The sequence below is a fragment of the Brienomyrus brachyistius genome, chromosome 1, assembly GCF_023856365.1.
Source record: "Brienomyrus brachyistius isolate T26 chromosome 1, BBRACH_0.4, whole genome shotgun sequence".
Classification (NCBI taxonomy): domain Eukaryota; kingdom Metazoa; phylum Chordata; class Actinopteri; order Osteoglossiformes; family Mormyridae; genus Brienomyrus; species Brienomyrus brachyistius.
The window spans coordinates 31,635,231-31,661,262 of record NC_064533.1 but is presented as its reverse complement, the minus strand read 5'-3'; the positions used below and the strand labels follow the sequence as shown (position 1 = coordinate 31,661,262).

Here is a 26,032-nt window from a genome sequence, read left to right as displayed (position 1 = left end):
TTCTGTGCACGGCTAACAGAGGAGCGGGAGCGTGAAACCAATTTCTAGGCTACTTTTCATAACTGCGATACCATTAAAGCGTGACATTTCCACCCCCACCACGAACCCCCACCCAGCCAGTGCGCCATGTGCCCCGGCAGCCGCGCAGCGCAGGTGGGATTTCAACCAATCATAGCCGGGTACTTCTCAGCGTAGCGACGCGATTGGACGGCCGACGCACTCCACTTCTCTGCGTCTTCCCTGAAGTGGTCCTGGGCAGCCGGAGATTGCAGTAGTGCAGCGGCACCGACAACGCAATGTGGAACAAAAACGTGCGTATTAAGCTGTCAGTCAAATTTTATTCCATAAAACGCTGTGTTCCGATTTATAATTCACATAGTAAATTGCTTCAGCACTGCTGGGGCATTCATGCACCCAAGCAGCCTGATCCCGAAGACAAAGCGCCCTCTATCGGCGACATGGGAACCAATTAATATTAATATAGGGTGGGAAGAAGCCCTTCAACTTATTTTCGGCAACCAGTACTAACTGCAGATCTAATAACGATTCCTGGTTTGAGCAGCAGAGGTGCACGATGGGCAGAGGTAAACGCCGCGGGTCCGGGCGGAGGGGTCACGGAACGGACCGCCAGCGGGAGCGGAGGCGCGTTCTGCAGGCGCGCCATCGCGCCGCCGTCGGCCACCTCTTCGACAACTTGAGGAAAGCGGTCCTTCCCGCTTCGAAAAAAGCCCCCGCCAAGGTAATAGGGCTGCTAATTAACTTCATTGCCAAGATAAATACAATACCAGCATCAAAAATTTAAATGGGGAGATACCTGAATTGCTGTTTTTGTTTCCACGCACATAATGTTGTGCAACTTCTTAACTGTGGTAAAACTGAAGCATGAAAAATGCACATTGTCTCCCTTAAAAAGCATTCCCTTATCACCATATCACCAGCTTCGAACAGGTTAAAACATGCCTTAATTTCCTTTATTCGTTTTACCTTCATTTTGCCGCCACAATTAACTGGATTGCTCAAAGCTTAATCAACAAGGGCGCGAGCTACTTGTATAATGAGGAGTATAATACTATGCTTTATAGAAAGCGGGAATGACATTGCGTCATTGGAATTTACTGTAGTTCTTATAAGGCCAGTGGAAGAGTCTGCCTGATGTTGAGGGGGGTGCGTGAGGTGGGCTTTATGCATTGTGCTTGCAGGGACCCCTAGGCAAGGTGCAACACTGGATCTCCTTGGGGAGGGCACAGATGGCCGCCGAGGTCACCGACTCCGCAGTGGGGCTGACGCGAGCGTCACTCTGGGAGCAGGCTGAGCGCCGCGTTGGCCGCACCATAGCCTGTACAATTTTTGGCGGTTTGTGCTGCAGAAAAATTAGGACCTGGAGTTTGAGCGAACAAAACTTTAAGATGTGTGCTGGTTTGAAGTAAAGAAACCCACTTGTCAGTTAATATTCTCTGAAAAAGATGGGGTATTTAGGTTCTTTCATAATACATAGGCACTGGGGGGGGGGGGGGATTTTCAGACTTACAGACTTTCAAGCCATCAGGAAATACCTCAAGAATACCTCATCTCCTTTCACCATGACATGGGGGACGGGAAAGGTTACAAAAAACTAGCTGTCTTGCATAATTTATGCCTTTAAATGGACTCCCAATAATATACCCTGTGTTGCCCCCTCGCTTGCTCTGACCTGCATGTACGTACATCTCTTATGGAGAGCATGACTGATATGTAAAAAGACATTTCTCCCTCAGGAGTGAGTAAAGTATCGCTGCTGTATTCTGTCCTATGTGGACTTGGGCTGTGTGGTCCTGGGCACACAGCATCCAGCAGCAGACTCTGTCATGGGATTGCAGACGGCCTTAATGCCATTATCAATTGCTGGAAAGTCGGGGGTCTGTCCTGCAATTACTCCTTCTGGCTCAGGTCTCGAAACACATTTAGGAAGGCAGTTATCCATCGCTTCTGATAGACAAGGGACCTGCAGGGACAGAATCAAGATTCCAAGAAAAATGGATTTCTGCGTTCTTAATATTAAAACCAATAGCTTCAGTTATTCATTAACTTTTCCGGCTTTTCAAAGGATGAATTACTTTTTGAATGACCTTACCAGACACCTAGGAAAGAGAAGGAGGATTGATATCACTTCAGTGTTCAGTAATGCTGACAACTTTGAAGTTATTATGATTTAATGGTGTGAGTAGCATATTCATACATATTTTTGTAGGTAGATATTTGACCTGACTAAGTACGATTAAATGCTTTTGTTGAGCAGGTTCCTTCATAATACACTTAAATTACTCCATGCTGGTGCTGAAAAGATTTAGCCTGTGTTCTAAGCACAGGAAGCCCAACCTGAATTTGATGCAGAGAACTAGACGTGCTTGTCAGTATTGTTTTTTTTTATTTTCACAGTCTTGTGCATGACAGAGGTTAAGGGAATCTGTTTAGGACTGCAGTGTGTACAGTTTCTGCATCTGTCTGTCAGTGGAAGATCCTGAAGCAGGCAAAGCACTTCCTCCAGCAGCGGGAATCCCTGCTCAGCAGGCTGCTGTCACTGAAGGGTGAGCAGGACACATAGAGAGATTGTGCGCGGCACACTGGCACGCAGTGCTGCACATGCTCAAAAAAACAGGCATTACTTCCAGTGTAAAACGCATAATTCTGAATAAACACGTCTCTTTGTTTACGCACGCGGTTTTTCTTCTTTGACTTTGACCATATAGAGACCTTCCTTGGGGGCGAAGATGGGCCGTTGACTCTGGAGGAAGTCAGAGAGGAGTACAGAAGCCGGCACCCTCTCTGCAGTGACAGGCAAGTCGGCGACTGTCCTCTTCTCCAACACTAGAGGGCAGTATGCATCCATTAAGGTTCACGAGGATTAGCCACAGTGTAACACCTCCAGAATCTGACCAGAGCAGAACGAACTGGAATTCATCAAACTTTGATCTAACCAAATGGCCTCTCATCTTACTGCTGATAATACCACAGAACTAGTGTCGCTTAAATTACTGTAGCAGTATATTCACGTTTATAATCTACACTTCTGTGGAATAAAGGCCTCCATTCAAGATTTGTTACAATATTGTTCCGTACATTTCGATATGTGGAGAAAACTGTAATTACCATCATAGAACTGCTTCACTTCAGAGTCGGTGAGTCCCCCAGAGCTGCAGGGACAGTGTCCTGTTGATAATGGAGAAACATTGGCTTTTCCTGTTACCCCTGGTTCCACAGCAGGCCTGACATTCAGGCGATTACATCACCTCTCCTCCTGATTATGCGACGCAGTTTGTATGCTAATGTGAGGTCCCCGTGAGGCTTAGTCGATATCCAAAGTGCATCTATAACAGAAAGAAAGGCTTGCTGGTCTTTTCATGAATTGGGTGGTGTTCGGTAAGTAAACATGCTGAGCAATGCCTGACAGGGATTACTTAGTGACCACTGTCAGCTTCACCCACCGGCGCCCCGACGCGTCTCCTACCCGTTGCTCATCTTCAGCTGTACTCCCTCCAGAGCAGCATGTCAGGCAGGATCTCTGCCTGTCTCGGCTGAGGTCCCCGTGAGCAGTGAAGACGAGGACCCGGGTCAGTCTCAGTCCTGCGCCACGTTCTCCCCAAGCATCCTGGAATTCGAGGGGTGAGTGGCAGTACTTTTGTCTGAGGGTTTACAGCACATACGGACGCTCCTGGCAGCCGAAAACCTTTCAGCTCGCAGTTCCAGCTCAGCCCTGGGAAATGAGTACATTTACTAATATAAATCTATTATGGGTCAATCAATCACTAGAAGACTCAGAGCTCTCGAAGAGTCAGTAAGGTAAGTTTATGTAAGGGGGATCCACCAGGATGGATCATGGAGGAATTTCATTACTGGAAGAGTCACTCACACAGGCAGTGTTTAGTGTTGTTTACTCATGTATGAAAAAACACAGAAATACACTACGAGACGAGCAGTGCACCCACCATCCTGGAAGGCAGGACCTTATATCCCATATGAGATAAACGCAGAGAATATATATACTAATAGCTCATGGTATGATATAATAAAGTGACCTCAATCTGTTTATTTTATTGTGTGCGTGTGCTTGAAGTGCCAAACGGAGACGGATGTATTTATTATGAAATCAACCTTTTCCACCTAGCAACTTGTTAATGTTGGCATAAAGAAATTGGCTAAAAGCAAAATGAGCCACGTAAACTACACCATGTTTTTATTCGAAGACAATAAGACAATCGAGGGTGTTTTCATCAGTTGTTTATTTTCTGTGACGTTTTCCCCTTTTAATATATGGTGACTTTGATATTAAGCTTCAGTATGGCTTCACTGAAGCCTCGGGTTCTGTTTCTAAGGTGACAGCAGGCAGAGCAGTCCATACGTGGGGGGGGGGGGGGGGGGGTGATCATTGTGTAAATGTCTCGTAAATGCATGCTCCACAGTCCCCTGGCCTGCGTCTTTGCTGAAAGCCACTTTCCTCCCACAAATTCAGGGGATGCCGCTTTGCGTATTTTGGTTCACATCAGTATCTGATCTTGGCTCCAGTGTCATGTCAGTGACAGCACAGTCACGTAGGCGCTCCCTGCAGCGTAAGCATCGTCATCCTTACGGATTCCGAATTGTATTACATAATTAAGAGCATCGTTAAATCCTCTTCCCCTGGTGTTCTGAAGTGCTCGCCTGCCAATATTAGCTCCTGTGTCCCACGATTTCAGAACTTGGATGTCTGCTGCCGAAATGCCCATTGAATCATATATACAAATGTGTCCTGAGGGCTGAGTGAGCGTTTAGTACAGAGATGGACAAGGCTGGATTGCACAGCGTCCTCCTGTAGCGTGAGGGGAACCTGCCTTGTTGCACTTTGACAGCTAGCCAATTTCTCCCCTTGAAATGATATCCAGCTTGAGAAGTAAGCCTGAGGTGGAATGAAATAAGGAGATAAAAGAATCAGACACCGGGCTGCAGATTAGTCTGTGTGGAAGTCCAGTGCCTCTGTGGAAGAGGTCAGGTGACACCCCCTGGGGTTTTCCCCCCTCCCTTCCAGGTACCTGTCCTTCTATAGGCAGACAGTGGAGCTGCTTCAGCACCGCGGGGTGCTCTGCATGGCCCAGGCACACCTCCCCGCAGTGTCGCAGGCTGTCTCGGCCCTGTGGAGGAGCTTGCCTCCAGAGCGCAGGGCCACCTTCCAGACCTGCAGCCCAGGGGCGACGGCCCAACTGCAGACCGGCTCACCCCAGGGACTGTCACAGACCAACAGCCAGGGGGCGTCCGGGTCTTCCGGCTCCACCTTTGAGGAGGTAACCACGTTACGAAAGACCGGCTAGGAAAGGAAAAGAGGGACTGGAAGCAGTAGCACCAAGGCTTCCGTGAATAGTGGAGGCAGAACCTGCTGAAGTAGGAGATGCTACTGTGCCTTTAAAGCACCTCTTAAGTGACCTCATAAAGAGCTGGCAATGGGCCCATTGAAATGACACTTCTTCCCAAAGTGTCTCAGTTGTGCTAGCAATTTTGTTTTTTAGGGGGTAGTTTATCAGGTTAGGAATACGGACCAGTCAGGCCAAGAGCCTGTCTGATGGGCAGTTCAATAGTAGCAGTACTTCTTGTTTTGTCTGGTTTTACAGCCCCCCCCCCCCCCCAAAGAAAAAAACACACATGCTTACTGGAGAAATTCCTTTGTGGGGAATTGTTATAAATGTTGGAAAGAAATAAATGGCAGAGAGAACTCAGAACGAAGAAAAATGTGGTTTAAATGGTGCTTTCAGACTTTCAGCAGCCTGGCCTCATTCCAGTGCCTAAAATCAATGTCACGAAAGGGAGAAAATTCAGCTTGCAAATACAGTTATGTCTCTGCCTCTAGAAGCTAGGAGCTCGGGAAGAGGGCTGAGTTTTGTGCTATGTTTTATTTAGGACATCGTTGGCTACCTGCCCGAACAGCAGAGTACCGCTGGAGTTGTCCGAGAAACAGGAACCGCTGCTCTCTCTGAGAGAGAGATTCACTTCACATAAAGGGACCGGTCTCATTGACCTTAAAGATGCAACATAAACCCAGATGTAAAGGGTAATAGTGATGCTCCAGTAGCAGTGAACCTTGGAACAGAACAGACTTGTATGTCCCAGGGGAGAATTTGCTATCATGGCTCAAGTCCGGTCCATCAGTAGAACCTCGACCTCCCTTTCCTCCATAACAGGATCTAGCTCCTCCTGAGGGACACCCCAGCAATCCCAGACCAGCTGAGAGCTGTAATCCCTCCAAGATGTCCTAGGTCTACCCTGGGGTCTCTGCCCAGTGGGACGTACCCAGAAAAGCTCTAATGTAATCCTCCTAAAAACACAAATCGCCACAGCTGGCTCCTCTTGAACTGGGGTAGGGAGAAACAGCTCTATGCCAAGGCTCCCCGGAATCGCTGATCTCCTCACGCCGTCACAGAGAGCCGAGTCAGAGAAGTCGGACTGAGTCGGAGAAGCGTTTCTGCTGTTCGTATGTGCAACTTTGTTCTTTCCACCATTGGTGAGGATGGCGATGGATAAACCACAGACCAGTACAGAATGCATAAAATCACTACATAATTGTAGGATATAGAGCATTTCAATTTAACAACTTCAGTAATTATCCATCTGTACATACGGGCAAATTTGTTAACTGTTCCAACCAACTTGGATGTAATAAATGAGGAAGCTCCTTACTTGCATCAGAATGTATCCCTCAACCACCAGCAAATGGGGGTTGTCAAAGCTGTGAAGCTGCCCTGTTCAGATCCCTAACGCTATAAGGAAGGAAAACCCAGCATTTGTTGGAGATGCTCACTTCACTTGAAGATAAGAAGTACTGCACGACAAACTTAAGTTTTCAGATAATGGGCTCCCAACTTTAACTGGTGTTAAACCCTAGAACTGTACAAATTGTAAAAATGCCAATCAGCCCACTTCTAGAAACGTTATATTTTATCAGCATCTTCTATAGTGCTGACTTGATGGTATGTCCTTACTTTCAGTTTCATTCCCATTTACGTGAAGAAAATTTCTTCTGATCTAAAGTAGATCTTAAAAGAGTTTTTGGTTGCGACTTGGGCCTTGTTGGCTCATGATGGGAGATCTGCCTTGCGGGCAGCTGGTTTAAGGCAGTTGTGGGAGTTGGCTGCTGCTGTAGGGCCCTTAATGATGGACAGTTTCCCAGTAAAGACTAGCCACAAGTACAGATACCCCACGCAGTGAACCTTGGGACAGAACCTAAAGACAAGGAGCCACATGGCGAGATGGGGAATGTGCCAAGTTATGTGTTAAGGGAGACCCAGTTTTATGTAAACCTTAAACCATGGATCGTTTGACTTGTTTTTGTTTGGTTTCCAGGATTTGTTCCAAGACGCCTATGAGGTGGTACAGAGGGAGATGGATTCCACTTCTGAGGACAGGTATTCAGATTAAACCATCTGCTGTACTTCAGGAAATGCAGGCATTAGCACCCTTTCCTGGAAATGTCCTGTGGATGGAGAATCCTAGAGAAGCCTGTCATGCAATTCCCACGACTGGGGGGATGTGGTGCAAATGAACTGAACATTATCTTACTTGAGTAAAATGACGGCCCAGCGATTAATATTTGTTCCATCCATTCTAATGTGCATATTTTAAAAAAGTGATTCATAGAATGCAAAATCTGTGATGCAAAACTAATCGAAGTAATTGGAGAAGAACCAACAGGTACATGCAGTCTTAGGTAAGGGAACAAAACAATGACTGCCATTCACAAATGGTAGATGGGGTTGGGGCGGGGGGGCAGCTGGAGTCTATACCAGGCAGCACATGGCAGAAGGCAGAGCACAGACACAAACACTCAAGCAACTTCTATAAAGACGCCAATAAGCCTAGTCACACAAACACACTTTTCATATACCTTCTGACCTTGTGCCTCTGGATTCCTCTTTCCCCTACCACTTTCATTCCATACATCCTCTGAACAGTCTGTTTATATTATGTTTCATGGTGTATCAGGCCCACCTTGGGTCTTTCATGTCCGGGACCAGGCCGGTCTCATAGTTCTGCAGTGGTGCCTCAGTGAATAACACTTGTAAGGGTTATCGACACTATTGATTTTGCCCTAACAGACAACAACGCTACAAATGAATACATGAAACAATGGGCAAATCAATAGATTGATTAAACAGGGAATTCAATCCTCTTCATATCCGGCTTTGGTCTCTGTTGTAGAAAACCAGGTTAAACAGTTTGTTGAGTGTTGTACATCGCCGTTCAAGAATTCGTGTCATCGGATCCTTATACACACGGCCTTAGTACTGAGTAACTCGTATGATTCCGCTAAAACCTGAAAAGATCAGGTGGCTCCGGGGAAAGTGCAGTCTACTCACGTCCCCTGCTAATGAAGAGCGTCTGGAACATCCTTACCGAGACCATCTATCACAGTCAGTGCGTGGATGGACTCAGAACGCCGACGTGGAGTGGCAGCACCCCCACCAAAGCTCGACTGGGTCCCATTGCAGCCCGCCCGTTCTCACCCTTCGGCCAAGCCAGGGAAGTGGCGAGATCCCTTTTTGTATCGTTGGGGTAGAACATACAGTACACGCAATGGTAGGCTGGTTTCTCCTTATCGAAAATCAACAGCTTCCTTGACACACGCTTCTAGCCATGCAGGAGATTACTGAATTATATATCCGTCTTATCAACATCACACGTTCTGGAATGATGGGCATTTCGGTCTCGGAGAAAAGCGAAGGCGAACATATTGATTTATCTGACAAAGAACCGCGCGGCCCGTTTATGTAACGGAAGACTGCTAACTGCAATGCAAATGCGTTTATCGGTGACAGTCAGCGCGATTAACAGTGTGATTAAGCTCCAGCGTTGACAGGTGCGTTTGGGCGAAACCCGGCGGACTGAGCACAGGGTCACTCCCGCTCCCGGACTGAGAAGCTTAGCCGCAAGAATTGTTGATAGGGAGAAGATCAAATCAAATATCACTAACGAGGACCTTTTCCGGGAATCGAGTTTGCTCAATGAATTATTCATTGTATTTTTGCCTTCAGAAGCAACATAAGGGCTGCCATCTGTAAGGTTGTGATTAGCTGACTGTCAGACAGCAGACGAGTTCTGCTCCGTTCCTAGCAGTCCACTGCCGAGGTGCCCAACTTCGGCCTGTGCAGGAAAGGCACCTGTACCAGCTGTGCTCAGACATCCTGGCATAGCCCTCACCATGGTCCCAGGCCTTTTTAAAAACCTTTTTTTAACAAAATTTTGCAGTGCTCCAGTCTCTCGGTACATACAAAAAACGGGAGTGGAAACACAGTCACTTGTTTAGTAAGTGGTTTATTTATGGAGACAATGTGAAGTTTGAATAATATCCATTTATCATCCACCCGCTTACTCACTAAAGGACTGTGCTTGAGGTGGAGTGGGGAATTATCCCAGACAGCACAGGGCACAAGACCAAATGTATATGACTACGTTTTCTTTTTCATTTAGAGAAAAAATGCTTATAAACTCAATTTTTCTAGTTGCACATTTCATATCCTTCACATTTTGTATATGTTTGAATAATGCAGATTTATAATAATAATAATTTGTTACTTTTCTGCCCATTACCTTTAATAAATAAAAAAAAATAATTGGTTGACAGTTACCTTATGTGTGACTAATTGAATTTGGTTCACTAAACAAACAATTCAGCTCCTTCCAAATAACAGTGCTTTCAATGAGAATTTTAGAAAATAGTTTTCATTAATTTATTTATTCATTCAATTGTCACCAGGTCTAGTATCTTATTTTTAATAACATCTGCATATTTTGAATCAACTTTGTAAACTGGCTAAGTGTAGCTGGAGGATGTTAGAAAATAAAGTTCCCAGTGCATAATTACTTAAGTACAACACTTTCATTAAAAAATAAATAAAATTAATTAAAAAATGGGGACAACACAGCAGATATGAGATCAGAAAAAAGGTCAAGCATGAGCAAGAGATGGTCTGGTTTGCTTGTGTGTCACTTTGGACAAAAAAGTCTGCTACATAAATTCATATAAATTAATAAATATAAAGGTATATGTAGATAACAGCTTCACTGTTCAGACGCCTGCATACCTTCTGTGTGTGTGATTATGTCTTCTGTGCACAGGATACGTCCCTACAGCCAGACGCGTGCAGTCAGCTTTATGGAGTGTAGTAGTGAATTAGTTAATGTTTGCCAGGTACCGTAGCAGTCATAAGCTTCCCTGCCTCTGGATTTGGGACGTAGGTCGGGGAGGGTCTGTAGGGGCTGCCACTGTTTGGGAACTGACCTCACATAGCTAGATACCTGCTGTCACACTGCCAACTCTTACCTTGACAAGTCACGCTTGGCCTGACGATTGTGTAGGCTCTCACGTCATGTTCTAAATTCCATTAATTGCAGGTATGTGGTGAATCGGCTTAACTTTCCATTTCACGCTGCTTTTAAAAATACATTTAACTTTGCAGGTTGTGATAATGTAGTTATTCTCTTGATTTCTGAGTAGGAGGCAGACGGATATTAGACCAAAGAGTCATGAGTTCTCATGCAGTTGATATTGTAAACTGGCATCCTGTATTGGGTGCTCCATGCCTGATGCCCTGCGCTGCCTAAGATATGCAATTGGAAGATGGATGGATGAAAGGATGGATGGGCATCTAGGCTGTATAGCCATTGCATACGTTTCACCATTTAGTCATTTCTACCTGAACACCGACAGTGTTATAGTAGCCTAGAGCCTAAGGGTTTTGCTGCGCACAAGTCAGCCTCGTTAATCTGTGCCGACACCAGGAATGGTGAGAGAACGCATAATTACAGCTCGACCGCATTAAATTCATAATGAATTCCGTTTTAATTGTCCCTCTCAACACAGTGAGAGACCTTGCTGCAATCAGACTGCCAGTTCACCCGCCCCCAGCGCTCTGAATTTATATGTGCAGGGGTGATCAATACGTTTGTTTTGCACCCTCCTCCCCTTCCCCACAGCCCCGGCCGCTTCCCACTGCTGTGTGATAATGAGGGATTGATCCGATGAGGAATAGGCCTCAGTGGAGCCCCACCCCCACCCCCCCACACAGCTCAAAGATTCCTTGATCCCGCTGTCGGTCCGTGGCAGGGTGATTGCCGGCTCCGCATGCTGATTTCTAACATGAGCGTGGCCCCACAGACGTGGGGATCACGGAGATGGAGAGACTGTCACACAGTGCTAAAGCCACAGATAAGCCGCTGGCCACTAGGTGGCGTGTCCCATCAGAGGTCCTGACATAAGCACCATACCACCTTGGGGTGCTGACAACCCATCTTAAAAAAAACAAACCCATTTTGTCTTTTGCCCCCCCCCCCCAACTCCCCGGGGCAGCCCTCAACTAGAGACCCAAGAGGGGAGCAACTTGAGCTGTCTGACAGAGATCTGCAGGAACCTCGTGTGCTTCATAAAGACCCAGACAGTAGACCAGCTGGAGATCGCACAGGTAAGATGGAGCCGAGATGGGTGCACGGAGTGGGGGGGGGGGGTGGCAGGGCTAAGTGGGACAGCTGGGGAACAGAAGGAGATCTGGATACATTTGGAGGCAGTAATTCTGTTGCCATAACCCCAAAGAGTGCTGCTACTTCTTTAAACTGGTGAGACAGACAATAAATTACTGCTCTTCACCTTCTATTAGCTGCCGATCGAAAACTGGGCATTACAGATTGCAGATGCCGAGGCCGGTCAACCCACTCGGCGGCTGCGCGCGTCCATCCTGGGCGCCCCCTTGTGCCAACTGAACGGTGTATTTGGCAACTTAGTTTCAGCGTAATTGCCCAATATGACCCTTTTAACCTCTGTCAGGTGTTAAATGATGGCGTATGGATCAGGTGTGGTCAAGATTAATAAGGTGTTGATGACCTAGCCAGGAGTGGGGTTAACCTTCCCCAGCTCTTGCCTGGAATCCTGGATCCTTACAAGGATTTAGCAGGACCAACCCCACTGTCCAGCAGAAATGGTAAAGGTGGGCTTTTGGTGCTTGAAGGTAGTGGGTCTTAGTCCCCTGCATCATGCAGCTTCATTACACAGCAGTAAATACTTATTCAGCTCCTTCAGATGCACCTCATCGGCCCTCTACCCACATACCCCTTATGCTCCATAGACGTGAGTAGTGCCCCCGGCATGGCACAGCTGCCCCCGACCCGGCCTCACTGGGCCTGCTGAATGTTAACAGACCTGTACCCCCGCAGGATCTGTGCCTGCCGGCAGACTACGAGACCGTTTTTCTGAGGTGCACTGAAACGTTTGACGATGAAGACTTATAGATGCTGTAAATCCAGAGCCAGCTTGCTTCCCGTAGCCTTAAACATTTTTATAACATACCTCTTATACTCCTGTATTTTTCCTCTGGCATTTTAATCAATATGCAAATATTCTTTCTTTCTTTTTTTTCATTTTTGATTCATTGAAAAAAATCTTCGATCAGAAAATTGAGTTGTTTGGAATCTGATGTTCCAAGACCCTGCAGTATTTGTTTCCATAAATAAAGCTGCTCAGGAGGTGTGTGACTGTCCCCTCACTGCACACAGCTCGCCGTATACAGTTCCCCTGCGGCTGGATTACCGATGCCCCGCCGGCCCGCTAAAGGTTGCTTGGATGCTCCATCACCGGCGAGGAACTTCGCTCGTTCATTACACGGCACAATCACACCGCTACATTAAATTTTAACTGAATAATTAACTCGGGGAAACTTTTAGTACCCTTTGTGAAGAAAGGAATGCTGACTTGGGGCCAGCGTTGTAAGAAGTGCTAAGAAAACCCCATTAAAAGTTCAGCGGGAGGGCATAAAGACCGAACGAGCAGATGTTACAAGGCGAGCCTTTTAATAGTGCCCATCTCTCTTTAGCGTGCAAAGACAGGATGAGCAGCAAGTTGATTTCAGTCAGTTCTTTTATTCAGGTAGTAGTTTGTCTATCACCACTTCCCTAAACAAACATCTTAGTCTCATGGTCTTCGGCTCTTGCACTGGCGCATACACACGCAAACACACACTCATACCTACTTGCTTGACTTCCCTCCCATATACTCACTCCTCAGGGCAGTTGAGCTTAAGCTCAGTTACACCACATGCGCCGGACATCTTTGCTGCCGAGAGCCCCCCTCCCTGCCCGGCTGAGGCCAACAGGGCTGATGTCACTCAAACAGCTACGCTAATCCTCACCTGGAGGTCATCACACCCCCGCCGCTGCAGTCTCATACTTCTTCTGGACAGGTCCGGCCAGCATCTACCTCTTCTCCCATCTGTGGATAGTGCATTGTTTTCTTTGCCTGTTTGCTGTTTTCACATTAAAACTTTTAAACACATACTGATACAAAATACCGACAAGTAAAAACAAAAACGGGTGATGTCCATCCACTCTCTGTGGGAAATGGGAAAGTCCACCTGGACACGTTGAACGGTGCAAGTCTAAGGTGTGTCAGCTTCTGAGGATGCTGCAGGGACATCGGCGGGCAATAGTGTGGCCGGAGGAGGAGGGGAGGCCTGAGGCCTGCAGTCCGGTGATGTCAGCGTTTTGGATGTGTCAGTCACGGGGACTGTCTAGATCAGTAGCCAATCACATCTCAGCGTGCTTCCATAAGCATCATGAGTGACTTGGGTTCCACCTATCAACCACCATCAAGCTAATCTTGAGATGCCAGGAAACAAATTATACAAGAATCTTTCACGATCCACAGTTCAACCTTTCTTACAGAGTTTCTGTGCAGTCAATGCATGAATAACTTTGCAATAAAGCCTCTCAGACCGAGCTCGTGGCCCCAAGATGTCATTGTAGTTACCTCCCCTGCAAAGTCAGAACTTACTTTGAGCAAGACAAGCAATTAATTTTGAAAAAAAATTTGCATTAGCAGTCTCTAGAACATATAAAACATTTCCCTTGATTGCAACAAGCATTTTTGCACATTTATTCTCATTGGTGGGCGTCACAGCTTAATATTTTACTATGAGATATTCCAGGAAATTTCCAGGGCTGCCGTTACAGGTATAACCGTCACGTTTCTTAGCATTCAGATGCCTAGCGCATCAGCCTCCCTGGCTCACTGGGTGGGCACAGGAGAAACCCTAAGTTTTCCTTCTGCTTATTAGCAACACACAGCAGAAGGAGCCCCAAAGACAGAGCCTTGCAGCACTCATCTGTGTTGGCTTTGTTGAGCACTTTGCTGTTGGCACAAAAATGGCAACATTGAAATGAAACCAATAAACACAGCTGGGCAGCTGAACGGAGCGCAACTTGCCTTTTAGTCATGGCATGGGCTTAGGGGAGGATTTCCAATGGGAACATCCTTTATTTGCTAGCTGTGTATTGCGATATTGGTTGTTTGGCATGTGTTGGTTATTTTTCTTTAAATGTTGAAGCCGGAACCCATGCATATGGCAGCTTCACCGGCCAAGCCAGACTGCTGGTGAAGGCAAACACGTCCTCATCCTTCTGTTTTACAGATGTCTGTCCAGGTCATTTTCTACACCACTGGCTCTCACATGAAGGCGTAAACAATACACACATACCAGAGACATGGCAGACATTCTTACAACCCCTGCGGCTGAAGTCCAAAGGAACCTAGAGCTGCACAGACAGTCTGAAGGCCTAACCACGCCGGAAGCGTCCCACAGAGACCCAGAGGCCACGTAGAAGATGTCCAAGCATTCCGACCCCAGGGCAGCCGTCCTATGCACAGAGCGAGGGGCCTAGCTGTTGTTCTCAGCTGTCATGTACTTAAGCGCCGCGAAGCCGTAACGCCGAGACATGTTCTGCTGGAACTCCTCCTTAAGCGTCTTGAGGCAGACGCGGTACTGCTTGTTGGAGCGGAACTTGGTGATGTCAAAGCTGGGTGCATGTGGCATGTGGATCATATAGGCGTTGGGCAGAACCACAAACTCGTACTCCTGAAAGAGAGTGGATCTGTTACCATAAGTGATACCACAATCACACTCTTAAGAGAGGGCAGGTTACGCAGCAGGACTTGTGACTAACAGTTTGAGAACCATTCATCTTCATATGCAGCCGAGTTACGTGTATTCATGTAATTAACTTCTGCCTGCGTTTAATGTTCACATTTAAAAATTAAACCACCACTAAAGTGAAAGATGTTTAATTTCAAATGTATTTAGAGCCAATTCCTCAACATTGCTCAGAGTAAAAGGGATTTAATGATCCAGTCAATATCTGATATTAATTCAAAGCTTGTGAAATCATAGGCTCCTTTCAGGACTTGGTACATAATAAATGAACCTCAGGACACAATATTTGAACTATATGCAGCAACTGAAGCACAGTACCTGAGCATCCAGCTCCATGATATGGGCCACTTTGTTCCACCCAAAGCCCACGAATCTGCGGTCGTACTCGGGGCTGTCGCGCCGCACCATGACGTAGGGCTCGAAGTCCGCCTCCCACTGCACACGATATGGAGTGGTGGCAGTCCTCCACTTGGCGAAGTTGGTGGGGGCATGGCCCTTTGTCCACACATGGTACCTTTGTTGGGAGAATGAATTGCAGTAAGACTGCAGCATGAGCAGTTTGAAGTTTATACGCTTCTGAAATGAAATACCAGTGAGGTCTTCCTGACTTATACCACTAGTAGGTACACACACACACACACATACACATATATATATATATATATATATATATATAATATATATATATATATATATATATACATATATATATACACATATACACACACACATACATATATATATACACACACACACACACACACATATATATGAAGTAAAGGCATTTCACCTTTGATTTTTTTTAACTAGAGTTGAGTCGAGCTTTATGCTTGATGCCCATTTTTATTAACAGTGTCTTCCGATGAAGGTGTACTAGAAAGCCATTGCTGCATCAAAGGAAGGACTTCTATCCCTACCAAACCCTGGGAAATATCGACTGCTTACCTGAAGGTGAAGAGGGTGCCCATGTCCAGCTGAGACAGAAGCTCAGCCTTAGACTTGGGATAGGACAGGCGATACCGCAGTGTCTCAAAAGCAGGCACGACCAGGGCCTTTTTGGTGTTTACCATGTCAAGCTGCACAACAGATTTCCTGGTGGAGGTAGAAACAAAAAGTGAGAACTGCCACTTTGTGGGACCAGCAGAGACACGACATCCCACTCAACAGTGAGTAGTTCATCGACCCGAAGATTTTTACAGTCCCGAGACTGACATCTGAAAAGCGTCAGTCAATAACTGCATACCACAGTAGATCTGTGCCCCTTCCAAGGAACCTCTATAGTCATTCATCAATTGGGTTATCATTCAACCATTCAGTACAGGCTGGCCAGGAAGCCACAGCACAGGGCATAAGCCAGGGGAACATGCTGGACAGGTTGCCCATCCATCATAGGACTTAAATGGGCAATATGTCCGATATAGAGATGTCACTTCACATAACAACAAGTCAGGCGGGGAGAAAACCAGAGTAACCCAAAGGAAGTAAGCATGACACGAAGAGAAAATGCAGATTCCACATACAAAGAAGGACATGATTCAAACTCCCAATTTTGGCAACTGTGCTGCCCACTAAGCCTTAATGCTGCCAGGCTAAGGAAATTAATAAACTGATTTAAAGTTGTTGATAGGAAGTGGACCACAAAGAAATACGTGTGGAGCTTACAAATGGATATGCAAGCATGCTTTAATGAAAATATATGAAATACTGAGGTCAAGTTCTGGCATCCACTAAAGTGCTTCAATAATTTAGCTGAAAAACTGTCAGAGTAAAAATCTCTTGGCGGTGAGGAAGCACACCATCGTGATAAGCATCCTCCACTCAAAATCATCGTTTTCTGTGTAGGCCCTATAAACCGAACTCCAAATAATTATGTGTTGCTGGTCGTCACTAAAGCTCCATTATGACAGGACGCTGCTCACCTGAGGTACTCGTAGAGTCCATACATGGGCAGGAAATCAATGTCAGACAGGAACATGTATGGAGTGTTGACCTGCTTCATAGCCACGTTGCGCAGCAGGTTAACGGGGTAGAACTGGCCCTCCTTGTAGACAATGTGGTAGCCCACGTTACTGCGACTCATCAGCACCTCGGAGCCCTGGGCGTAGCGCAGGAACTGCTGGGCCTCTGCGTCCGACAGGTACAGCGCCAGGCTGATGGGGCCTTCCCAGTGCTTGCAGATGGCCTCCAGCATCTGCAGCCTGGAGCAGAGGGCACCCATCGGCTCAATTCAGGGAAGGAGGCCTTGCCTTCTCCAAATTCCCCATGTCTACGATTATGCTTTACATGCGTCAGATTTAGCTAGAAATTACCACCATTTTGAAAATGTCTAACTTGACAGAAACCCTAAGACAAATCTCTCACACAAGGTTTACAACAAACATCAGGTTCCAAAATATTATGTAATGACTATTATTCTAAATTTGTAATTCTGGTATTTATCATCTCGGAGCTTAAGCTCTGGTTTATGCCGTAACTTGGTATCTCAGTGAAACAGGCACGTACAGATGCATCCCCCCAAACAATTAAGGCTTGAAATTTAGAACAAGCAAAGAATTGGTAGGATTGACCTGCCAGAAGCTACGGGATGCTACACAAATGGTGATAAGGCTCAGAAGTGCGATTAAGAGAGAGCTCAAGCGTGTCCACTGGGAGCCACTTAACGAACCATCCCTCAAGAGAGTGCAAAGAATACGCATAGTCATTGTGACAGGGCAGCAGTCACAGCCAGTTAACCGCGTATCTCGCCTCACTCTACCGCTAAACCTTCTGCCGCCTTTTTCCTTAGCCGAAGCCACTTATGATCAGCCCAAAGCAGGGCTTCCCAGCAAGCACTGCTCCTGGTTACCCACTACACAGACAGCCATCGGCCTTGGCCCCTCTTTCTGATGTCCACACCCAAAAATAGGGCTTAAAAGTGCAGGTCCGGTGATATAACAAAATGACAAGAACCTCACGTTGTATACAAGATCCCTGGATGTATTATTTAAAGCCTAGTTAGCTGCAGAATGTCTTGTTTTCAACTGAATACCGTAAGGATCACAAGTCCTATTTGGCTTAAAAAAAAAAATCAACATGCATAACCCAACAAAAACTTGTACAGAATATTAATATTTGGTTTCATGCACCAATTAGCATTTCATTCAGCAGCTCTCTGCACCAGATAACCCAGCAAAGAAACCAAGAAAATAAACACCAACATGCTGAGTGAGGTCGCACAGCACACTGACAGAAGTCAAGGAAAATAAGACGGAACAAGCACAATGGCTTCTCAAGTGTAAGCCTCATACCTCTTCATACTCTCTTACTATGAAAACGTCAAACCTGTATTTGAATTCAAATTAAGTACATATTAAGCATGTTTGCATCACCTTCAATTACCAAGATATTTTCAGAAGCAGAGTGATCTGTCTGATTAGCATATAACTGCTGATGACAGTTTCCCAGATTCACCTTGGCGACTGTTGAGAATGATTTATGTACGTTTATGGGTGTTTCTGGTTAAGCTAAAATTTTGTTGACAATGTATGGTTTGATCCCTGAATATTAAAAAGAAAAGAACCAATTATCATATAAAGAGCACAGGAAGTTCCAAAGCAGATTCATTCAGATTCATCATTCACCATCATCCCTGCATGCCTTGGAGAGAAATCTTTATGATTTTAGTGAAATTAAAGCAACGCTTATCAGTTCATATTGTAGCAGTCCAAGCAAATACTGGGATAGCCACTTTGGGAAGCCAGACATGTGTCATGTTACAACTATAAGAGCAGGGGAGTTTGAGGGAGTAGATGGGTTATAGAAAGTATGCCTTTGAAGAGTTTCTGAAAGTTTGCACAGCAGGAGTCTTGGAGGAAGTGAAATGCAGGGTCCTGAACCCCAAGCCCATGGTATAAAGGGATGACTGCATGGAAGGCTGCAGGGCTGCCATCCATCAACCGTGGTAACGATTGACCTACCAAAGCCTTGTGAAAGTTAATGAGAGACCACAGCAAGGCAATAATCAGGCATAAACATAGGACTCATGTCCTACATCACAATGAGGAACTGTGTTTCCTAGCCACGGAATAATCAAAAAATACATAACAGGTTTTGTCGCTGGATACGTTCTCAGAAGGTTTCTATTAACCGGGTGGCAGCTATTATCTTTTCTTTGACTAAGATGCAGCTAGCATTTTTTCAGGAAGGTTGGAATTCAATCTACACTTAAATCTAAATCCATTATTCATCTAAACCAAATCTTTTTATCAAGGACCGGTGCTTGCTTTTCTCGTGGAGTTCTCAGAGATGTTTGCATGTCATTACAATTCAGTTAAGCGGTTATTGAATCTCTTAAAAAAACCCCAATGTTCATTACAAACTGCTCTGTGTGACGTGTCTGGTTCCATCTTAGCAGACTGAGTCTGCCACCTTTGCGAGGGGTGTTCGCACAAATCGACGAGATCCAATAACACAAATAAAGCTTGTACAGCGCATTATCTGCCTCCCATGGCAACACGTCAGGCAGACAGAAAGACCTGGCTTTTGTGTCGGTTCCTCTCTGCAGGAATTCCAAGGACATTGGAGATATTAAAAGAGAAAATACGAGTGTTGCTCCCTGTACAAACACAGACGCTGCATCTTTATTCCAAGGGTGTGTGTGTGCAGAGACACAACGTTACTGTGCTGAAAATAAGCAGAGGCACCAACCAAAAGTGTAGGCAGGACTCCTGGACCCACACGTCTGCCTGAATGTCACCAGTCAGAGATAAATGGAGCAATAAATCAAAATAACTCTGGGGCTTTATCTTTAATTTGTTCTAGAATTTCACCTTAAAGGCCATGAAAGCCCAGTTCTCATTTTAAATAGATACAGAAAAAGAAACTTTTTATTGTTTTTTTTTCTTAAACGTACAGACAACTCTTAATAATTGAATTCTTAAATTACTACTGTCTACAAATGCTTATTTTTACAGCCAAAAAAATTTATTAAAAAAATTCTGCGCAAAACATTTTTGATGCAAGCTAGAAGTCAACAATGTATGTTGAACACATCCTATAGCGCTGCAAGTATGCAGTTTAATACTGCAAAGAACTGCAGTCTTTGCACTGCTGTTGTTCCCTCCAGCCACCAGGGGGATTATGGAGTATAACCACGGACTCTACCTGTCCATGGAGAGCTGGGCCACCAGCGTGACGTCTGTGTGGTCGTCAGCCGGCTCGTACTCGTAGTGCAGGAAGTACAAGTGCGTGCGGTGCACCGTGAAGCGTTCCCGACGGAACTCATAGCAGGGGTCATCCTCGTCCAGTTCAGACAGGGTCTTCTGGAGCTGCATGGAGGGGTGACAACGGGACCTCAGATGACTGGTCAGAGTAATTCCATCCCGCTGCTTTAGCAGATGCTAACACGCTCTTGCTGGCACATTCAGGGCAGCCCACATGGCCTACATTTAATGTGCTAGCTGTTTATTCAACTGTGTCTTCTAACTGGAGCAATTCAGGTAAAGTAGGTTAAATCAGACAATGACGTCAACATGCAGCAAGGAACTTGCGGCCCAAGGTCATGTGACTACCACCACTCCACAAGTATATTCAGTTAAAAGACTATTCACCAAGGTAAAACATTTTTACAGATAATGAACTGGGACAAAGACACAGTCCTTATTGAAAAAAATCAATAACAGAACAAAGAAACTAAATTTAGTACAAAGAGCAAGATGAAGAAGCATCTCAAAGTGATCATGAATTTGTCAATGTGCAAGCAAGGTGCTTTAGTAACACAAGTGAACAAAATATTTATTCACCAATTAAGGATCACAAGGAAAACCCAATGCTTATTCTCTCTTCCATGAAAAAAAGTAATCTGAAGGAAATGGAGTCAGGATGCATTTGTGGTGAACATGTCCGTTGCACACTGACCCACGGCCCATCAATAAGTCAGATCTGCCTGAGCGGGTCCGTATCACGAGGCAGCCCCCTGCCTTCGCTGGTCTTCATCCCAACCCACGTCCCAGGTGACTTAATTAGGCAAATCATTTCCTCAGCAAGAAGCATTTATTTATCAGCCTGTGCTGTGCAGTTTCCAGGGCAAATTGTTTCCTGAGCTAAGACAAAAGCAAAAAAATAAAAGACTTCTGACAACAAAAGTCAAAAAGAATGTCTGTCGATTGCCTTGGAAATGTAAATCTGCACCAACAATAAGATCAATGGAGTCAATGTGAGCTGGGATATCAAAGAAAAACAAAACCACAGGTGATGCCTGTGCCTTTTATACTGAGTACAGGAAATCAGATATAGTGTGTTTCCCCACCTTTTGAAGGTCAGCCTCCAGGTGGTGCCCATGCAGCCCGTAATCCGATTCATTTCATTATCCTCATCTTTTGAATACAGATTACTTAATTGATATAGTAGGATTTCTGGCCAGGTGGTTGAAGCAAGGTTTGAATTTTGTTTTTTTTTGGTACATATCACAATGATATCCTTGTGCCAAATAAGTACAAGATACAAAATGCAAAACATCTTTAAAAAGTAAACTGTAGCTGTGGGAGACAAACCTACACTTGCATTCACCTTAAGAACAACCTGTTTATCTAAGCTGTAGACATTTTACTGTGGCTAAATACAACAAGCTGTAATTCTAGCAGACAGACATTTAAAATAAAATCACCAATCCCCAAGTGCCAGCTTCAGAACTGGTAGTAGAACATCTGACACGGGTTCACTGGTACTGTATGTCTAGAATTTTAAGGAGATGCCATATAATCCCAAATCAGCCAAGCCTAACCCTGTGTATTATCACTGTTACCTTCATATCAGGGTACAGTTAAAGAAACATTGAAAAAAAACCTGTAATCGTAAGAAGTAGAAGGAAGTTTTTAAAAGACACGGGTCCAATAAACAATGAGATTCAAAGAATGGGAGAGCTTACATTCTCACTGTTGTGGTCGGCTTCGCTGGGGCAGCCAAACAGCTCACGTCGCAGAAGGTTGCCGTCATACTCCAGGAAGGTCAGGTAGAGGTTACGAAAGAACTCTACGTGTTTGTTCTTCACCCGCAGCTTCTTGGGGGAGTTCCAGTGGATGACCTGGAGGGGGAGGAGGAGAGTCATTGACATGAGCATTTTCAGGAAGCGACAGCAACAAGCCACGAGGTTCTCTCTGGAAGCTTTCTCACAGATGGGACGTAGGACAAGCGCCAACGCAAGAAATGCCTTTCCAGCTTAGAAATCAGAAAAAAAAAACAGTAACATGATTTGAAGCAGAGGAGTAAGGGGTGCAATGGCCCTTCTGGCAGGTCAATCCTACCACCCTCTTGGTGGCCTAAAGGAATTTTCAAGCCAACCCTGGAAAACAAGACCCACCTTAAGATCTGACACGTCCTTGTAACATTTCTCGGAGCGGGTGTGGTCCGAGAGCTGCACGTTCCAGAAGCAGGGCAGCTGGTACACCAGGAAAGGATTCTGTTTGATCACTGCATTAAAGATGTCCTGCAGAAAAAGTAAGATGGCCTCACATCAGCATGTTTGATGGGATCACCAGCAGCCCGGAGAAAACATTCCTTCTGGAACTCATGATGATGTTTGCGCAAGACCCATTCAGGCAATGCTGTTTCAAAGGCAGACAATTTCACCACGCAGCTGACATCCCTAAAAAGACTGGGACTGGCTACCTCTGCTCCTCCTGCCTTACAGAATCGCGAAACAAAAGTAAAGACGCAGCAGACAAGACCGGATCTGCTTTGTCTAATAGTGCAGTCTCCATTTCTCCAGTGACACAGCAATGGGCACTCTGCTGAAGGTCATTCGAGAAAGGCAGCATTTTCATGATATTCCAGCAAAAAATAAATAAATAAATACAAAATCAGGCAGTCAGATCTATCCTCCCGGTACAGCTACGAGCCAACCAGAATGTTTTGCTCTTAACCCGAGTCGTATATATTTTGCTAACCGTGGGGGAGGGGGGGGACAAAGAGAATATTCCTTGATATTGGAATTGTTTATAATCTACAGAGCCTGCATTCGGAATGAGTGCTGTACCAGTTCAGAATCCCAAATCGGCCTAGAGGCGACGAGCATCACATCGTGAATGCGAGATAAAGAGAGACTCGGGGGCCAGGCCGGCAGGCGAAGATCCTGGAAGCCTTTGTTGAAAGGGCCGTTACGCAAAGCGGGAGGCCCCATCAGAGTTTTGAGGAGGCCCTTTCGTTTCTAAACATCCTGCGTTACGGGGCTCCGCCAAGAGAGCGCCAAAGTAGAGGTACATCAAAAGCGGCCCCGCGAGTGCCAGCATCGACCCCGATGAAGTACCGCACAGATGCTCTCCTTCCCCAGCCCAAACCGCACCAGTGAAGACAGAAACAGAATAAGGGAAGAGCGCTTCCTTAAGTGTAGCGCAGTCTTAATTGGAATCCTGAAAAAGTCTATTGCACAGAACTATAGGTAATCAATGGCAAAGGGGCAACAAGGTAACAGAACAATATCCATGTCTGATATGAATTATGGATCCGTCCCCTCCTAAATGCAGGGAGTCAGTCCACTGTGCCTTTAACCGCAGTGACAGTGACACCCCGGCAAACGTGCCGCATGGACCCACAAGGGAGCCATAATGGGGAGGGGGGGGCAATTAACGAGGCCAGCGTGTTCCTCTCTCACCAGCTGGACCTGTTTCTATTTTAACCATGCTCCGTAAAATTTATATTTTCGGCAGCTATGACTTCATTCATAATTCAGATCTGAACCTTCGTTACTTTTGGAAAATCCTTCATCAGCCTGGCACGTCTACAGAATGAACCATGGGCAGACCACAAGTGTCCGGACTCTTCAAGCACAAACCTTACAGACCTGCATAAGGTCATTATGAAGAAAGGGGTTTGAAACTCCTCATAACCCTACAATCTGTGATGAAATGCTACGACTATGAAGGAGGCCTCTGACAGGTGGAGCTGCTGTTAGCCTTCACTAAGAGAGAAACCTAAGATCCAGCAGCCTCCTCTTGGTGCCCCCTCGCCTTTCCTTCATCATCAATGGCCAGAGAGCCAGTTAACACATTTTGCCATATGAAATAACGCTCATCTCCCAGACAAGCACATTCACATTTCCAGCATGCTCATCTAGCAGTCAGGCACTTTTTGGAAATAAGAAAAAACTAAAAGCAAAAAGGTATTTTAAAGGAGGAACGTGTTACGTGTGGAGTTTACATGATTACTTCATTTTGGACTTTCTGCACTCAGCAGTACCGTATTTCCTCTTGTTTATACAAAAGCATCCATTCATGGACACGAACGCAGAAGCCGACTTGCAAGACTCCCATGGAAACAAACACAAGCAACCTGGGACATTATGGGCAAGTTATATTCTCTTATCGTACATCATTACTGCCTGTATCTCCAGTTTTCAAATGGAGAAGACTAAAAAAAACAACATCGCCTTATAATACTGGACGTCAGTATTGTGATGTCATAAAAGGCTCAGCAATTCGATAATTGAAATTAAGTGACCCAGTCCTGCATCCTGATTCAAGGTCTGTGACATCATAAATGAAAGCAGGAAACTACAGGCTTGAAAATATCAGTGGTCAGCTTTATAACTGTTGTGCCATATTTTGTGATACAAAGATGGAACAATGGGATCTTAGATGGTCTTCATGATGCTATGTCAATCACACAAAATTTTGGACAAAGACTTGTTTGTTGAGATTGTGAGGTCATGCGTAATTGAAGTCAAATACACAATGTCACTAGCGAATTATCTATGCATTTATAAAAGCCCAAAGGAATAATAGGCTAATGAAAGATATTCCTTAGTTGACTAGAGTAATTTATGAAGGCGGTAATAGACAGCATCTCAAACAGATACAAAAATTTCTCTTCTAATAACTAGGAAGTGACCCATTTGGCAAATTACAGTTTGTACCTGATAAGGTAGAAGCAAGTAAGAAAACTCCTTTGTTGTGTGATGGTAATATATGCAAATTTTGGGTTTAATCAGTCAATCGAGCACTCGATGCCACAGATGGCGGGAGGACGCGTGCGCAAACAGAGGGTGGCTCACCTGGTCAGCCAGCGAGGTGGAGAGCATGCTCATTAGCTCCCGCTCCGCTGTCAGGCGCCACATCTGCTCCCACTTGAGCTTCCGGAGGCGATCCAGAAGCAGCAGGATCACTCCTGGGTGACAGGAACACACACAGCTTCAGCGTGACACTGCTTTGGTGTGACACACACACACAGATTCATCCTGGGGTCACCATTATGTGACAGACTGGTACACAGGGGCCTCTGGAGGTGTGAAGCACTGACTGATCACCTTCGCAATCAGCAGGGGATTAGCAGCTAAAGTCTGGTGGTGTGACATCCTACCTAAGCGTCAGTCCCAAATGTCCAAAAGTATCAGGATATAACACCCCAATTTGGCAGAAGTGACCCACTCATAGATACACCATCATTTGTGTTCACCTCCAGCAGTCCAAAAACTGCTTCCTGTTGGTGCTTATAAAAACAGTATATAAAGTAGGGTGCTGTAGCAGCAGGCAAACTTTGCATGACCAGGGAAGACATGAAAGCCCAAAAGCACTGAGGATGGCAGCCAGAGAGAAAAGTGCTCGGCCACGCTCAGACCGCGGCGAACTATATTTGGACCCACAGAGCTGCAGGCGGCGTTCCTGTGTGGGATCCCCGCAGCGTGAGACATGGGGATGGATGCTCTCCTATTAATAAAGGACTTTTAAAAAAGACACCGACTGATTCATCCTGTCGCTCCCACTTCTTGAAGCAATCCTTCCTCCTGACAAGCACGCCTTTATCAGGGAGTCGGCGATGGCGACGGGCCGCTCCTTAAGTCACAACACGCACTCTCTAAACGCAGACGACAAAGCCGCCGCCGGTGGAGGACAATCGATTGTTTGGGAAAGCTGCTAAGATGGGGAGGGGAACAGGGACGATCGACACATTACCAGCAATTTGCAATCGCTCACAGCCCACGCCCAACCACCGTGGGACCCCGTCTCTGGGACCCCGTCTCTGGGCCTAGAGAGTCCACTGTGGGACCCCGTCTCTGGGCCTAGAGAGTCCACTGTGGGACCCCGTCTCTGGGC

At 45.8% G+C, this 26,032-nt stretch overlaps 2 protein-coding genes across 4 annotated transcripts in view; one reads left to right on the top strand and one right to left on the bottom strand.

The window, feature by feature from the left end:
* Positions 1-207: 207 nt before the first annotated feature.
* Positions 208-12,462, top strand: LOC125743119 (stimulated by retinoic acid gene 8 protein homolog). The gene is made up of 9 exons (XM_049015800.1): positions 208-311; positions 563-739; positions 2,489-2,564; positions 2,727-2,814; positions 3,517-3,639; positions 5,039-5,291; positions 7,342-7,403; positions 11,345-11,456; positions 12,202-12,462. The coding sequence occupies exons 1-9, from the start codon at positions 297-299 to the stop codon at positions 12,274-12,276; spliced, it is 981 nt and encodes a 326-aa protein (XP_048871757.1). The 5' UTR covers positions 208-296; the 3' UTR covers positions 12,277-12,462.
* A 425-nt stretch (positions 12,463-12,887) lies between these two features.
* Positions 12,888-26,032, bottom strand: part of large1 (LARGE xylosyl- and glucuronyltransferase 1) — a 59,860-nt gene continuing 46,715 nt past the window's right edge. For all 3 annotated transcript variants that reach the window (XM_049015771.1, XM_049015762.1, XM_049015780.1), the window contains exons 8-15: positions 24,994-25,106; positions 22,306-22,431; positions 21,874-22,029; positions 20,112-20,275; positions 16,889-17,167; positions 15,915-16,061; positions 15,288-15,483; positions 12,888-14,894 (exon numbers count right to left, since the gene is read on the bottom strand). In XM_049015771.1, coding sequence (XP_048871728.1) covers positions 14,697-14,894; positions 15,288-15,483; positions 15,915-16,061; positions 16,889-17,167; positions 20,112-20,275; positions 21,874-22,029; positions 22,306-22,431; positions 24,994-25,106 — 1,379 coding nt within the window. In that variant the 3' untranslated portion in view covers positions 12,888-14,696. The remainder of the gene's footprint in view (positions 14,895-15,287; positions 15,484-15,914; positions 16,062-16,888; positions 17,168-20,111; positions 20,276-21,873; positions 22,030-22,305; positions 22,432-24,993; positions 25,107-26,032) is intronic.